Source organism: Lissotriton helveticus, chromosome 3_1 (assembly GCF_964261635.1).
Source record: "Lissotriton helveticus chromosome 3_1, aLisHel1.1, whole genome shotgun sequence".
NCBI classification, from domain to species: domain Eukaryota; kingdom Metazoa; phylum Chordata; class Amphibia; order Caudata; family Salamandridae; genus Lissotriton; species Lissotriton helveticus.
The window spans coordinates 1,045,972,673-1,045,988,428 of record NC_136061.1 but is presented as its reverse complement, the minus strand read 5'-3'; the positions used below and the strand labels follow the sequence as shown (position 1 = coordinate 1,045,988,428).

At 43.8% G+C, this 15,756-nt stretch overlaps 1 protein-coding gene across 5 annotated transcripts in view; it reads left to right on the top strand.

The window, feature by feature from the left end:
- The window catches only part of UBR3 (ubiquitin protein ligase E3 component n-recognin 3), a 1,992,321-nt gene that overhangs the window by 961,484 nt on the left and 1,015,081 nt on the right, over nucleotides 1–15,756 (top strand). For all 5 annotated transcript variants that reach the window (XM_078681592.1, XM_078681591.1, XM_078681590.1 and 2 more), the window contains one exon: nucleotides 4,161–4,302. In XM_078681592.1, coding sequence (XP_078537718.1) covers nucleotides 4,161–4,302 — 142 coding nt within the window. The remainder of the gene's footprint in view (nucleotides 1–4,160; nucleotides 4,303–15,756) is intronic.

Below are 15,756 nucleotides of genomic sequence, written 5' to 3'. Positions count from 1 at the left end.
GCAACTTCCAAAAAAGTGACAAAGTCCAACTCTGTCCAGGGCCTTAACGATGACAACGCCTCTTCATGGGACGCTGCTGGTGGCCTTGCCCCGCTGAACTTTACTTTGTAAAGAAATTTTCATCAAAATGTCTTACATGTCCGAAGTTAACCTGAGACCGGGTCCCATCCACCTTGTGTATCCAACCTGCGCTGCATCGCGGTTAGCCTTAACTTTTGGCTTTGCCTCAGTCTTGCACAACCAAAAATACCTGTAGTTTGGGCTTTGATGATTCAGGTTCTATTTTACGCTAAAAGCGTTGAAAATTCATAACTCTAGTTCTACTGGATGTATTTAATTTGTTCTGGTGGGATTTTGTTTATGAAAATTGATAATAGTTTTCTAAATTGGTTTGGGATTTTTCTTGCGTTGTTTTCACTGTATTACGGTTTGTGTGCTGCACAAATACTTTACACATCGCCTGTTATCCTGAGTTCTTTGTGCCAAGCTATTAGAGAGTTAATTAACGACAGGCTAATTTAGCGATTGAGCCCGACATGGATTGTGGTTGTTGCTTGACTATAGTTTTCAGTGCCCTCAGCTCATAACCCAATAGCTTGCGATCCCCCTTTGAGATCAAGCTTCTCATGTTTGTCGAGCACCAGATTTCTACTTCCTATAATGTTGCATCTTGGGCCAAATGCTTATAAACGTGCAGAGCTGGAGAAACTGATCTACACTGAGTAGACCTGTACATTTTCAAAACCGCACTCACTCTACGCTGAACTAAGAGGCTACTCTTTTTTTATTTTTGGCTCTCAAGCTAATGAATTGGCCACCCGTAAACCTAGTTAATCAAAAGTATGAACATGTTCAATAGCTGTATTTCCTTGCCCGGGTTTACCCCTATAACCTTTGTGTGGATTATATACCATATATTTTGTCTCTTGAATATTTAATTATTTTATTTTAGCCCTCTGTTGTTGCAAAATCTGTCAAACCTGTTCAGGAGATTTCGCAAACCTTATTGGGTTCTGGATAGTAGCATGGTGTCATCAGCAAAAATTAATGCTGGAACTGTTGTGGGATTCTGCACATACACAGAGCTATGCGCAGGAAAACAGGACCTCAATGTATAGGAGTTGTACCTTCCTACCACCTTAGTACCCAAAATCCCCAAACCGACTAGCTATAGTGTTTCATTCGTTCTCCTACATAATCACGAAGATACAAAGGATTAGACAACCCAGAAGACAACACTCCAACTCTCTCAGGAATCGCGGTAGCAAGACATACCCTTTTACTCACTCGCTCATACTTGTCCACAATAAGAATTGTCAGAGTCACTGTATAGATCAAAACGTTTATTTTAACTATCATGCGTTATAATGCAGTATACGAACCACTACCAGCAGCAAAATGCATAAACCTAGAACAGTTAGCATTGTTACAATACCATAGAAGAATACGAAGGGGGATGTTATCATATACAGACAGTGGAAAAAGGACTATAATGCCTAACCACCATCCCCTTGGTAAGTTGAGGTTTATTATATAAAGGAAGATCGCTGGGCTTTGTCAGCTGACCCCGTACCTTAGAGCCTAGATGGTAGGTTTACATCATAGGAACAGCATAGATCTTCGCCAAGGAAAGGTCTCTCTCCAAGTGTGTGTGAACAACATGCATCCCTGTAATATCACAAAGCACGAGCTTTCCAGCAGGGCAGCTGTGTTTAGCATGTTTTGTCTAGGTGCTAGGGACTGACCAGAACAGAATAACAAGGGGCATGTTTATCGATCTTGCACATTGTGTTCAGGCTAAACTCCAGGAACAGCAGTGAATGCATAAAGCAGACAGCTCTTTTGTGAAAGGCACAAACAAAGTCTTGTAGTTGCGTGCGCAAAAGCAGCATCATGGCAGCAGAGCTCATGCTAATTTAGCAATGTCAAGAATGACCCTAACTGCCATATAATAGAACTTCAGTTTGGGGAAATCATTCATGCAGTTGTTAAGATAACTTATAACATGATTTACGAACAGGGAGAATAGTGTGGGCATCAGGACACAGGCCTGACAGGCCCTCCTACAGATTGGAATGGAGCTGGTTAATTCTCCCAACCTACTGAGACTGATTAGGGCGTTATTGGGCTGATGGTGCCTAATCAAAGTATCCAGTATATGGGAAGGAACACCTGTTGATCCCTATTTCTATTTCCAGGTCAAACACAGGCCACATATAGGTGATCTTTGAACAATGTAAGTATTTACATGTTGTATGTGAGAAACAAAAGGCTGGGTCAGTAGTGCTAAACTTAGCATGAAAAGCAGCCTTAACACGGGATACAGTCTGAACACTAAGTATCCAAACCTGCAGCTTATCAAAAAGTTGCTTGCAGAAATCTATCTATAAGTTATCAAGAAGGCTTATCGAACTATAGTTCCAGGGACTCCCCTTTCATCCTTTTTAAAAACCTTATATATGTGCCCCAGCACAATATCTGGTATATCTAAACCATTCAATAACACATTAAAAAAGAAATTAGTATTGGGGTCCCAGTCCCTTTGTGGCGAGATCATTCCATAGTCGGATGGTTTAACTATATTGGGATTGCAAACAGAATAAGAGTCAGAAAAGTGTTTGACCCATATTGACACATTTATTTTGAGCAGTAAAAATTATTTATTATAAACATACTTTTTCAATCACAGCTTCAGGCCTGATGGTTTTCTTAACCTTCTCAAGTGGTTAGACTGATCCCAGTCCTCCTTCAAACTCAAGTAAACGTTTAAGCAACACCACACACATCAATTTATCGCTATGGCCAGACTCAACTACCATCTAGTTATAAAGTTCACGTCATGGAATACAAAGAGTAATGGTCACTGTATACAATGATCTTGCTTATTGACAAAAGTATGAAAACCCCTCCTATTTTCTATGAAATCATTGAGTCTTTATCTTCCATCTCCAGATTGCCACAGACCTCTATTTTAAAGCGTCATTTGTGCCGCAAATTTCCATTAATGTTTCTAATGCACAGTAAAATCATTTATTGCACCAGTTAACTTTAAATCTGCCTTAGAGGTGTTAGATTTGTTTTCCGATTTATTTGGTAACTTTGTTTCAGACAGGCTAATCGAATTATTCCATCGATTTCTTCAGTCTGTTCCCTTCTGTTCAGTCAGGCTGGGTAGTTACACAGATCATGCCAGTGCTGGATCATCTACAGTGACTCCTACTACCTGATCACATCAGGTTCAGGAGGATACATCTGTTAACGCAACCATATCAGGGTAAGAGATATAGGACCTTGTGATGGAAGACAAAACAGGTGTCTGTTATATTCTATAATCCCCAAAATTGGGCTGGCCAACTCTGTGGCATATGTGGAACTGGCAATATGGGGAAGTCTGATAATACCTCCCATTCCACCAAAGCCTCAGGTATTTCAGGCCTTTTAGTCATCACCTGTAATCTGATATTAATCATGGAGTTTCTGTTTTTGTACATTTGACCTTATTCCAAGTGATTGAGGTGCCTGTGTTATCCAGGCACGAAAGAAGCACGGAGCATGCTGCACTGGGCGGCCTTCAGCTATCAAACAAATGCTGCTAATATCATATCCTGCTTCCTCATTGCTACCACGTTGACTCTGCATCCCATGCTGCCACATGCAGAGGGACAGGTTATTCTAAAAGAGACTCCTTGCACTGAATTCCTTTTTTGGTCGACTTGGCTGTACAGAGAACAGCTTATTTGTGTAGAAGCAGGCCCGCAGCAGCATAGTTTGCTTTCTTGGTTGTTTGATTTAGTTGGGGGGAGAGTTTATCAATCAGAATTCATCTCACTGCATTCCGAGGTGACCCTGTTGGAGTTACAAGATAAATATGTCACCTTGGACACTTTTCCAGTACCACGCTTCCCTTTTGAAAATAATCCTTTGCTGGTACTGTAGTTCAAACGGTTCAAAGCAAACTGACCCAATGCTGCTGTTCTCAGAATGCTTTACGTAGCTACAGAGGAGACTAAACTGCAATGATTAATTGTAAAGCTGGTTTAGAAATTTGTTTCAACTATCAAAATTTAAGAGTCAGTTTTACATAATTTGCAATAAACCATTTGCCTTTTGTATAGCAGTTAGAATTTCCATTTTGAATTCTGATGTTTTTCTCTCAACAGTTTAAAGCAAGTTGGAACATACCCTGATAATCCATGGCCCCCTTTCAAGAAAAGAGCACCTCTGCATCCTAGCTATAAAGGACTCTTGAAGCTTTTGCACTGTAAAACTTTACACATTGTGCTGTTTACGCTGCTTTACAAGGTAATTGTAACAATAGAAGTGTTAGAAGTGAACTACTTAGCTATAAAAATCATTAGAACACGGGATGTTTGAGAGATGCACTGGAGAGAAAGGAGTTGTTCATGGTTAATGATGGTTAATACAGGCTGTCCCTTCCAAATTTCCAATGTTTGTTTTTCTTTTTAATTTTTAAAATTCTAGGAATGTTTTAACATCCTTATAGCCCTTCTTTCTACCTTGAGCTATAATAGTTTTTGTAAGCCCTCTCCCTCATTGTAGACCTTGACCTGTGGCTCATCCCTATGATTCTGGTGCAAGACCTTTAACAATGGGTATAGTCCTCTGCAGTGAACTATGAGACTTTATTAAAGATATACTGTATAGTTTTGTAAAAACTAACATAATGTCTAGACCTGCAGAGTTTTGAAAGTAAGACAGTTAATATCTGAAGTAGTTACTCACTGGACAAAAATGACTAAAAGTTCTTTGCAGTGTAGTTGCAAAACCAAAAGGGTTAAATGACCATTGCTGGTAAAATGAAGTTTTTTGATAGATAATTCTAACCACAGATTTCGGACCTTGGAATACTCCTCAGGCGACAGACAGGATTCAGAAACTTTACTCCATCAATTCTCCCGTACACAACTAGGTGGTGCCATGGGAGTCCACTTCGGCTCCCTACTGCCCTAGGAATGGAGCGGAGTAGCATATAAGCACCACCCCTGTGCCCTGACATCAGTTCCTTTCTTGCCCCGCATTCCAACGTGGATCCAACGCTCTGCTCCCAATTTTTCCAATCTTTCAAACCTAATTCAATGTGCTAAAGAGCGATGTCCCCTCCTCAAAAAATAGGTTTCAAACGAAGCCATGACTGGCAAAGCGGGTCTTAGCTAAGGCATGGAAGGCAGCATCCCCTCCCTTGTTGAGGGGTTGAAAAAAGGGGTTGGATTTCTGCATCGGTTTGGAGCTACCTGTATTTAAAGTGAGGGTATGCCCACAGAAGCACCCCAAGATATGGAAGAGATGGGCAAACTATTGAGGTCTTTATCTGGAGCCCCTTACTCCCATATTAGCTGATACAGGCGTATTGAGGCTGTAGGGCGGTGGGTGAGCTTATTATTGTGTGATTCAATAACAAATTTGACATTATGGCCAGGGGAGGCCTGCACAAAAGACTGTAATATGGACATGGCACAACATGTTGAACTTTTGAATGTTGAGACTCTATCTTATTTCTTTCCTTTTCTGTTTCGATTGGATAAAAATGGATGTTGACATCATAGATGTATTACTGTACTATACTGTTTCTACCAAGAAACCTGGTCAATCCAGACTATATATGGCTGTTGACAAAATAACATTTGTTTAAAAAAAGACAAAAACTAGGCCATGACTATAGAAAGCAGATGTCTGTCTCGGACCCACGCAAGGATCCTCAGGGGCCTTCAGTCAGACTTCCGCCAATAGATCTGCCCTCATCGCCACTTGAGCCACTTTGAACCCACTTTGGGTTCAGCACTGGCTCTGGTTCCGACCTCAATTCTGACTCCATCCCCTGAGCTGGATTCTTTCAGATTGATGCTGACACCAGAGGAGGGTATACAGCTCAATCGTGCTATCCAACATCGAGCAGAATCTATCTCAACCAATATTGCGGCACACCGGAACACAACCACTAGGCAATCTGTCTGACTCTGACCACATGGTAGGGCCCACGCTTTACACAATCTTTTTGCCACTGACTCAGACAATGATAACTATAATGGAGAGGGAGGGCTCCTGCGTTCCACAATATGAATTGGAAAACTGGTCTAAATAACTTTTAGATGCCAGTGGACGGGGGACCTGGCCCTCCAAGATGGCAGATAGGACATGCTAATGGGTGCTTTGTCCTGGTATATATCCTGTGACATTCTACATTAAACATAGAAAAATGCGACAGCATGGACTGCAGAGAAGGGTACGTGACCGAAATAGCCTTTTTCACTCAACAGATTTGCCTCCGAACAGTCAGGTCAGCCTACCTGTGCGTGACTGCTTGGAGAACGGTGCGGCCTGAGCTCAGGACATGTGTCAGAGGTGGCACACTTGGAGTTCACCTGAGAGGAACCTAGGTGACTGTGGTGCAGAGCGGCAGGAGCATGTGCTGGGCCTGCTCCTCCTGAGATGACTAGCAGTGTTGGAGACTGGTAGGAGAAGAGTCGTGTGGTGGAGACGGTGGAGGAGTTGCCTCCCCCCACTCTAAAAAAGACTCTGGGGACGCACGCCGGGTTCTAGATGGCCATGTGCCTCTAGATGCGCTGCTGCCCCTCCACTGGATACGTCCATGTGGTGGTCGCCCTACATGTTGAAGGGCGCCATGACACACTGTGCACCGGCATAGCTAACAGCAGGTGATTGGGGGCACTGAGGCTGTAACCAAGTAGCAGGTGGGAAGGTGCAGAAGCATCCGGGAACGCGCCTGAGAACCTGGAGGCAATTCTGCATGTGTGGTGAGCTGAGCTGTCCTTGACCCAGGGATACAGCACTCCTGGGTGGAAGAACCCCCCAAAAAATTAACAGGGTATGTGACGATAGATTTCCATACCCTCCCCAATATAGTGAGCAACCTGGGACTGGCTACCTGAGCTCGGGGACTCTGGAACACAAGTGATAGGATTCTCCCACCCCATGCCTGTGAGATAAAAGATGGGGAAGGAGAAAGCGCTGAGATCTACTGGGAGCATCTGGGATGCACACACTCCACAGGAGAAAGAAAGCCTGTCTGCCCCACCTGCATCTTATGAGATCAACGGAGCCAAGATCCTAGATGCCATTGAAAAATCAAGACCGCTGTTGGAAAATAAAATAGACACTATACTATGTCTACGGAGGTGAATTTACTGAGATTAGATTTGCGTAAAGTCAGCAAGAGATTGTTGGCCACTGAGGACTCAGTTATAGAACTAAAAGCAGAAAGGAAGGCCCTACAAACCACAGTCTGTGTTCTCTCAGACTTGTCACATCGCCCGGAAGACAGACTGGAGGATGCTGAGGGGTGGTCTCGTTGGAACAATCTTAGATTTATTGGATTTCTGAAGTGATTGGGGGATCATAGCCGAGAGCACTTTGTGGAACTGTTGATTAAGGACGGGTGCCCCACCACGTACCATAATAGCATGCATTCTCAATTACAGGGATAGAATATAATCCTGCTGCATGACCCTAAAGTGGAAGACAAAAATGTGATGACCATTTGGTTAATATATTCCTCGATTACACTTAACCGGGACAAAAGCAACCCAGTCTTTAAAGTTGGAAAGCAAACTTTAGGACAATGGCGATGCATTATATGCTGCTGTATTCTACCAAACTGGGTGTGGTACATGGTTGCTCGCAGTTCTTCTTGACCCCAAGAATGTGTGAGAGTGGCTAAAGGTGGGAAATAGAGTGGGCCACAGTAGTTGCTAACACTGATGTGAGACCACGATAGTGGTGAAAATGGTCGAACCGAATGTCTTGCACAGTGCCAGGGAGCCCGGAGGTACCGGCACAGTGGGCATGGATAACAGTCCAAGATAATGGAAAACTGGTGGCTGAGCCACCTGACATGATCGAGGCAGAGCTGTTGGCAAGTGTATCAATGGTCCTGTCATTGGGGATTCAGGAAAAGGCGCTGCTGCTCCCTGAGACAGATTTATCGGTCAGCCTAGTGCCACTGACAGGCGGAGGGGTTGATCTTGGGCTCACTGCCCCCACAACTTTTGATGCCTGGGCCAGCTGTTGCACACTTGCAATTTGCACAGTTTTTGTCCAGTGGTGATATACTTGTTGGCTTTAATTGCCTAAAAATGTCCAAATGATTAATGCTTGGTTCATGCTAATAAAAAAAGCAGCTCTTGCGGGCAATCCCGACCTGCTGCTTTGCAGTTGTAATCTCGCCACCCCACGCATGCATGCACGCACACACACATGCACACACAGCTCTCTGTAGAGTAGGGCCATCAGGGCCGGTCGCCCTCATGCTGGTGTTGGCCCCACCTTTCTACAACGGAGGGGTGGGTGAAGCGCCATGGGCAGCGACTTTCCATATAAATTGGTTATTGTGATAAGAAGATTTGTTGACTTACTGATCTTTCTATAGTAATTGTTGATTTCTACTTTTTAGGTCTTGCCATGTAGCGCGCATCCGCTGCATAGGAAAGAGACCTTTAGCCATCGGTTCTCTTTTTGTCCCAAAAACGTGCACGCGTTCCATTGCCTTCAATGGCAACGCATGCACGTTTGGCGATTCCCTTGCTGGAGCGAGCAGCTGGCGCCATATGTTATCAATTAACGCGCCTTGCTGCTCGCTCCCACAAGGGAATCGCGCAGGCCCCCTCCTCTCTCCGCTTCCCCTGCTGCTGCTTGCTCCCACTTGTTTAGCTCCTACAAAGGCAGACACGGTTTTGCTTTCTTTTAAATAGTAACCCATTAGTAACCTGTTCCGAGTTGCTCACACCTTTGTACACGGGTGCGACACGCTGCCTGCTTTGAGTTTCGGTCGAAATTGCTTAACTGTGTAATGAAAGAAGTCAGTCATGCAACAGATGGCTGTGGGTGCGTGGATTTCACCGCCGCTGGCCCTGGAGAGTGAACGCTGAGAGAGGAGTGCCTCCGGGGCGTCGCCTAGCAATGTGGGGGCCTGAGCGTGACGAGAGCCTCCCTGCTGACTGAGGAACCGCCCGCAGGCCGCCGACAAATGCAGGAGAGGAAACAACCCCCCCAGGTAACGCGCGGGCTGATGTGCCAAGTGCAGCGTGCATGTTAGCTTGGGGGGGGATTATACACCTGCGAGGAGTTGGCGACTGGGGAGTCACAGAGGCATCGCCCTCTTAGCCGGCACCCATTCCTCATGATTACTCTGCTTCCATGCCCCTGACTTACCTATCATACTGCCCTTGGTATGTCCCCACAAGTGCAGTGCTTCCCCTGTCTCCGTGTTTCACTGGTCTCCGTGCTTCACTTGTAACTCTTCCACACCTGTAACCCTCCTCCACATGTGCCGTTCTTCACGTATGTGTGCTTCCCTTGTCATGCTGCCCTGCGTTTACCCCTTTTTCACATGTAACCTGTTTCCCGTCCCTGCTGCTTTACTTGGAGTTCTGCTTCAAAAGTGTAACCTTCCTTCCTGTGTCTCCGTGCTTCGCTTGTAATTCTGCCCTCATGTACCCCTTTTACACACAAGTACCCCGTTTTCCGTGACAGATGCACTTTCGTGGATTTCTGCCGCAGGTGTAGCCCTCCTCCACATGTGCCCTGGTTCCCGTGTGTCTGCCAGTCACTTGTAATTCTGCCCTGTGGGTACCCCTTCTTCACAAGTACCCTAATTCCTGTAGCTGATGCTTCTTTGTGGAGCTCTGCCTCAGGCGCAGCCCTCCTTCACATGTGCCATGCCTCGCTTGTAAATCTGCCCCCTCTGTACCACTGCTTCAGTTACCTGGCATCCCGTGCCAGGTAACTGGAGCAGTGTAAGGTTGCCCCAGCCCTGTGCTTACCGTCTCTCAGTGTTGCTGACATGCAGTCGTGCTTTCGCTGTGGCACTTCCTTACGTGCACCCTTGCTTCCTTTGCTCCCGTGTTTCATGTATAACACGACCCCAGGCGATCTCTCAATTCTGTGTATCCAGGCTGTGTGCTTGGCTCCTTCAGGGTAACCTTGTATTCTCTGTTCCACGCGGATCATTGCCTGCTATGTCTCCATCCCCTGCTCGGTCCTCAGATTCCCATGTACTCCTGTTTTATATGCATCTTTCGCGTTTAAGCCGTCTCGGCTGTTACCCCTGATTTTGTGTTCCCTTGTTCATGTGCATCCCATTCTTCACATGTAAACATGGGTCACCAACACCCAGCTTTAGGTGCATCTCGTTATATGCATCACAGTGTCCCCGGGATGTTCCAGAACGCAGGATGTGTGGGTACCCCAGCTTTCCTGTATCCCTATTTCACATGTCATCCTATTTTATTAGCACCCCACTTCATGTATATTCCTGCTTCCTGGGACTACTGTTACCATGTTCACTCCGGGAAACCTCATGTGAAACCTCGATTCCCCTGTAACTCCCTTTCCCTATGTAACCTGATTCTATATGTCCACCTGCGTCACATCTATGTTCGCTGCATGGTCTACACCTATTTCTTTGTAACTTTACTTCCCATGTAACCCTTTTGTGTGGGTAACTTTTCTTTCAAGTGTAACATGTTTATGGGTAGCCAACCTTTCTAACACACTCTCCTGTGTCACTTTGTTTCAAGTTTTACATTTCTTTATGAGTAAATCTTTCAAGTTTTAAATTTCTTTATGGTTAAATCTCTTCCGCATGTTACCTTTATTTGAAGCTAACTTTCTTTCATAATTAATATTTTTTATGGGTGATATCCCTTCATGTGTACCTCTGTGAGTATCCCTCCTTTGTGTATACAGCTTTCTTTAGGGGTAACTTTCCTTTATGTATAACATTTCTTAAGGGGTAACTTTGCTTCATGAATAACCTTCCTTCATGTGTAACATTTCTTTAAGGTTACCTTTCCTAATTGTGAACATTTCTCCATGTGTAGCCTTTCTTTAAGGTTACCTTTCCTTCATGTGTAATATTTATTTATGGGTAACTTTCCTTTCTGTGAACATTTCTCCATGTGTAACCTTTCTTTATGGACAACACCTTCCCTCATGTGTAACCTTTATGAGCAAATTACCTTCAGCTGTGACCTTTCTTATGGGTAACTTTCCTTCCTGTGTAAGATTTCCCTGTGAGCAACTTTTCTTTGTTTTGGGCGTCTCTTCTTAATGAGTGTCCTTTCTTTATAACCGCTTTTATGAGCAACACATTCCTTCATGTGTAACTTTAATGAGCAACCTTTCTTATGGGTTACTTTCCTTCAGGTGTAATATTTCTTTGTGGGTGACATTCCTCTAAGTGTACCCTTTTTAGGTCTCGCCTGAGCCACCGGACGGGCACAGAAACTCAGCCCACGCCTCTAGCGTACATTAGAAGTCCACATTGTGAGCAAAGGTGTGCTTTCTGTGGTTCTATACTTCAGGGCCTCTTTCATCACATCCTTATCAAGTCATTAGGACCTTGACGGTAAACAACCTTTACAACGCAACTTTTACAACGCACTACCATTACAACGACATTTTTACTACGCAAAAACCATTACAACGCATGTATTTACAACGCATGTTTTTACAACGCAGGTACCTTTACAACGCATACCATTACAACGTAAGTATTGGTAAGTATATAATTATATTTAAAATGTTATATTTTTAGTTTTTTTTTAGGGGTATTTTTAGGGTTCAGGGTCAGTTTTCAATTTTTGGGTAAAAGGGTATTTTTAAGGTTCAGGGTCAGTTTTCATTTTTTGGGTAAAGGGGTATTTTAAGGGTTCAGGGTCAGTTTTCAGTTTTTGGGTAAAGGGGTATTTTTAAGGGTTCAGGGTCAGTTTTCAGTTTTTGGGTAAAGGGGTATTTTTAGGGTTCAGGGTCAGTTTTCAGTTTTTGGGTAAAGGGGTATTTTTAAGGGTTCAGGGTCAGTTTTCAGTTTTTGGGTAAAGGGGTATTTTTAGGGTTCATGGTCAGTTTTCAGTTTTTGGGTAAAGGGGTATTTTTAGGGTTCAGCGTCAGTTTTCAGTTTTTGGGTAAAGGGGTATTTTTAGGGTTCAGGGTCAGTTTTGGGTTTTTGGGTAAAAGGGTAGTTTTAGGGTTCAGGGTCAGTTTTGGGTTTTTGGGTAAAGGGGTATTTTTAGGGTTCAGGGTCAGTTTTGGGTTTTTGGGGTACAGGGGTATTTTTAGGGTTCAGGGTCAGTTTTGGGTTTTTGGGTAAAAAGGTATTTTTAGGGTTCAGGGTCAGTTTTTGGGTTTTTGGGTAAAGGGGTATTTTAAGGGTTCAGGGTCAGTTTTGGGGTACAGGGGTATTTTTAGAGTTTAGGGTCAGTTTTGGGTTTTTGGGGTGCAGGAGTACAGGGTAAAAATAAAATAAAATTAAATTTAAATTAATTAAATGAAAATAAATTAAATTAAATTACATTAAATTAAATTAAATTATATTCATTTCATTTAATTTAAATTAAAAAAATTAATATATACTTACCAATACTTACGTTGTAATGGTATGCGTTGTAAAGGTACCTGCGTTGTAAAAACATGCGTTGTAAATACATGCGTTGTAATAGTTTTTGCGTTGTAAAAATTTCGTTGTAATGGTATGCGTTGTAAAAGTATGAGTTGTAACGTCCTACATCCGGCCTTGACATGTTGACCCGTGTGCAGTGTCCTGGTTACACAGGCATTTACTTAGTAATAAATTATAATGACACACGTTACACTAGGTGGCATGGCTACATCACAAACAGGTAGGTGCCTCCTCATGCACAGTTACATCTTTGACAAAGACACGCATTACTACAAAGAAGGATGCATTGACAAAAGCAAGCGGCCTGCCTTTTTATTGTGAAAAGCGTGTGTGTGTTGTACGCAGATTACATTGCGTAAGGTAGCTAGCTGTGTGCACAGAACAGTTTTGTAAAAGAGGCTGTGAGATTAACAAGGAAAGGATAGGAGATGTTGTTTGGTAAGAGTTGTAAAAAGGGACTTTTTTTAAATGGGAAGCATGTTTAGTGGAAGAGCAAAAAAAAAAAGCATTGGCATAGCTAATAGGTCTCGCCTTTGGGACCTTATAAGTGTTTAGCCATGCAGCAGTTGATGTTTTTGCACCAAGGATATTGTGCTGCATAACTAAATACTTATAAGGTCCCAAAGGCGAGACCTATTGGCTATGCCAATGCTTGTTATCTCTTTAGATTGTATGTAACATGTACAGTTCAGGGTTAAACATGGTGGGCAAACATATAGTTAGGTTTACTTTGATTATTTATCCAGTACAGAGGGCAGTGGAAGGCTAATTGAGTATTTTTGAGAGTCCTTATTTTTCTAGAAATGTTTGAGTGATCTGTGCTTAATTTCGATGTCTACACTGTGAAGAAATGGGGTGTATTATATGGTGTGACCTCTCCGTGTAATACGCTTACCAGCACCTTTAAAACCAATAGGTTTTGTTTGTCAAATCTTAAGCTCAACCCTGAGTAGCTGTGGCTCTGAGTGCATGTGGAAAGTATTTATACAGCACTAAAACAATTGAAGAAGAAATCGATAGGATATTCAAGAAATCCAACGCCGATTTATAAAAATAGGCAGTACTTTTATTTATTGTTAGACAACGCACCAAAAAAGATCGACTGGAAGGTTCCATAAATGTAGAATTCACAAGGTAAACATTTCACTCAATCACAAACAGACATTGGCAATTTTAATTAATCGAACACTGAGAAACTTTTTCACCAAAAAGTCTGGGTTAGTTGTATTGGGGTCACTGTGAGTCAATTTAGGTGGCCATCTCTAGTAGCGAGCCATTCAGGGGGACCTTAAGGCTCTCAGAATAATTTTTTTCCACAGACGAAGCAGTCACGAAACAGTTCAAGGCACTTTATTTAGTTTACAATGGATTCCAATGGAAGTGGTCCTGATGCAAATGATGAAGAATGCTGAAGATGATCAAAGATGCTGTGCGGTTGATGGGGGTCTTCATGCAGCTACTCCTTGGTCCATGAAGGGGGTGAGGTGGTCATGGTCAGTGTCTTCATCCCTCAAGGTCCTGTCAGTATTGGCAGAAGTCCAGTCACCACTGGGCTACTAGTTGCCTCGTATTGTGGTCACAGCCATATCCTTCCCTGAGCGATAACCTGGCTTCTGGGTGACCAAGGTGTACTCCTTTGACTCCACTGGGATCAGCAAAAGAAGGTGCAACTTTGAGCATCAGGTCGTGGTCTCTGGTGCTGCACGGCAGCGATTGGAGGTGGTCTGAAGAGTCTGGGTTACCAACTTGCCCCAGAAAGCTTCTCAGCTTACCCTATGCTCTGAACAGAGGATCAGACCCTAAGAGTTTCTTTGCTTTGGCTTGGCTCGAATGGACTTCTCCATGAATAGGACACAGCAGGCATTGTCCCTCTTCTTTGATACCTTCCAGGTTCAGCAAGTGCAGTCCTCGCCAGTGCCACCTCCTTTTGCTGGTTTCCCGGTGCAGCAGGGGAGTCCTTCTTTGGATCTTCCTTAAGTCCAGTCGAAATCTAGTTCTGAGTGCTAGGGGTGCCTTATGCATGCTCAGAAAATGCCCTCAGAGTAGGATGCAGTTGGTAGCCAATGAGCTACAGATTCCCTCCCTCCTGCTGACCACTTCCTGGGAAGTGTTGCATCTAACTAGCCCAAGATGCATTATTCTGCCCACCCCAACATGGCAGAACACCTCTCTGGGTGTCCAGAGTTTGTTAGCCCAACCCAGTGGTGTGGCTACATGCCCCTGAAAAAACGGTTTGACAACAGGTTTCCCCTATCCTCCATGGGTGCCATCTAGTCTGCCTAAACAAGGGGGCTTCCCTTCTCCCAAGTGGTCCTCATCAGCTTTAAAGCTTGCTTTTGGGCCAATACTTGTGTGGCTTCCTGCAGGAGGGAGGTTGCACCTCTTTCAAGCACAGGCCACTGTCGTCTTCTTTTCAGGAAGGCAGCATGTTTCACCAGGAGGACAGAAACTGTCTGCATGACATGCCCTGTGTACAACATTAATCAGGCACTGTAAACTCTATTCAAGACAAGTGGCGACTTCTAAAGTTGCCCTTTGCCCACCAGTGACATCAAATCTGATTTAACCATTAAATTAGGTTTAGTGCACTGATTCTTGTGAAAACTTACTGTACCAACTTTAGTAGTCCAACTCAGTCGTTAACGGGGCTGAGCTGTCAGTCTATAACTCTGCACTTGCCTATGGGTTACTATTCTTTCCACAGTAAAAACTGCAATTGAGGGTTTTTATTGCTGGAACATGTACAAGTACATGTTCTACGTTTTTAATATACAGCACCCTGCCTTAGATTTCTATAGGCATGCCTTAGAAGGAAGGTTGGACTTTGCCATTACTTTCAGTGACTAAGTCGAGTTAGCAGTTTTTAACTGCCCTTTCAATCTGCATTGGTAGACGGGGAGCTATGTTTGTCGTACTCATGGTGGCACAACTAATGCTGCAGTCCATGAGAGACATCTCAACTTGAAGGCTCTTGGTACCACTGATAACATATAAAAGGGACTGACAAGTAAGCTAGGCTGTGCCAATTGGGGACAAACCAGTTAAACATGCCCCAGTTTAAGGGTCAGAGCGCATGCACTGAGTCCTTTTTAGTAGGGCATTTCAGAGTCATTACACCTGGTCCTAGTGGTCAGAAATTGGGCAAAGAGTGGGGGGGATATGTGCAAAAAGCTTGATTCTGTAAATACAGGAGCTGTGTTATTGACTACACACTACAAAAGGGGAGCTACATGCAGCTGTCCTGTGATGCTGGTGGACCTCGAACTGCCTCCTCACCACCCCACACTGAAGAATGACATACATAGGACAATGAAAATAGCATC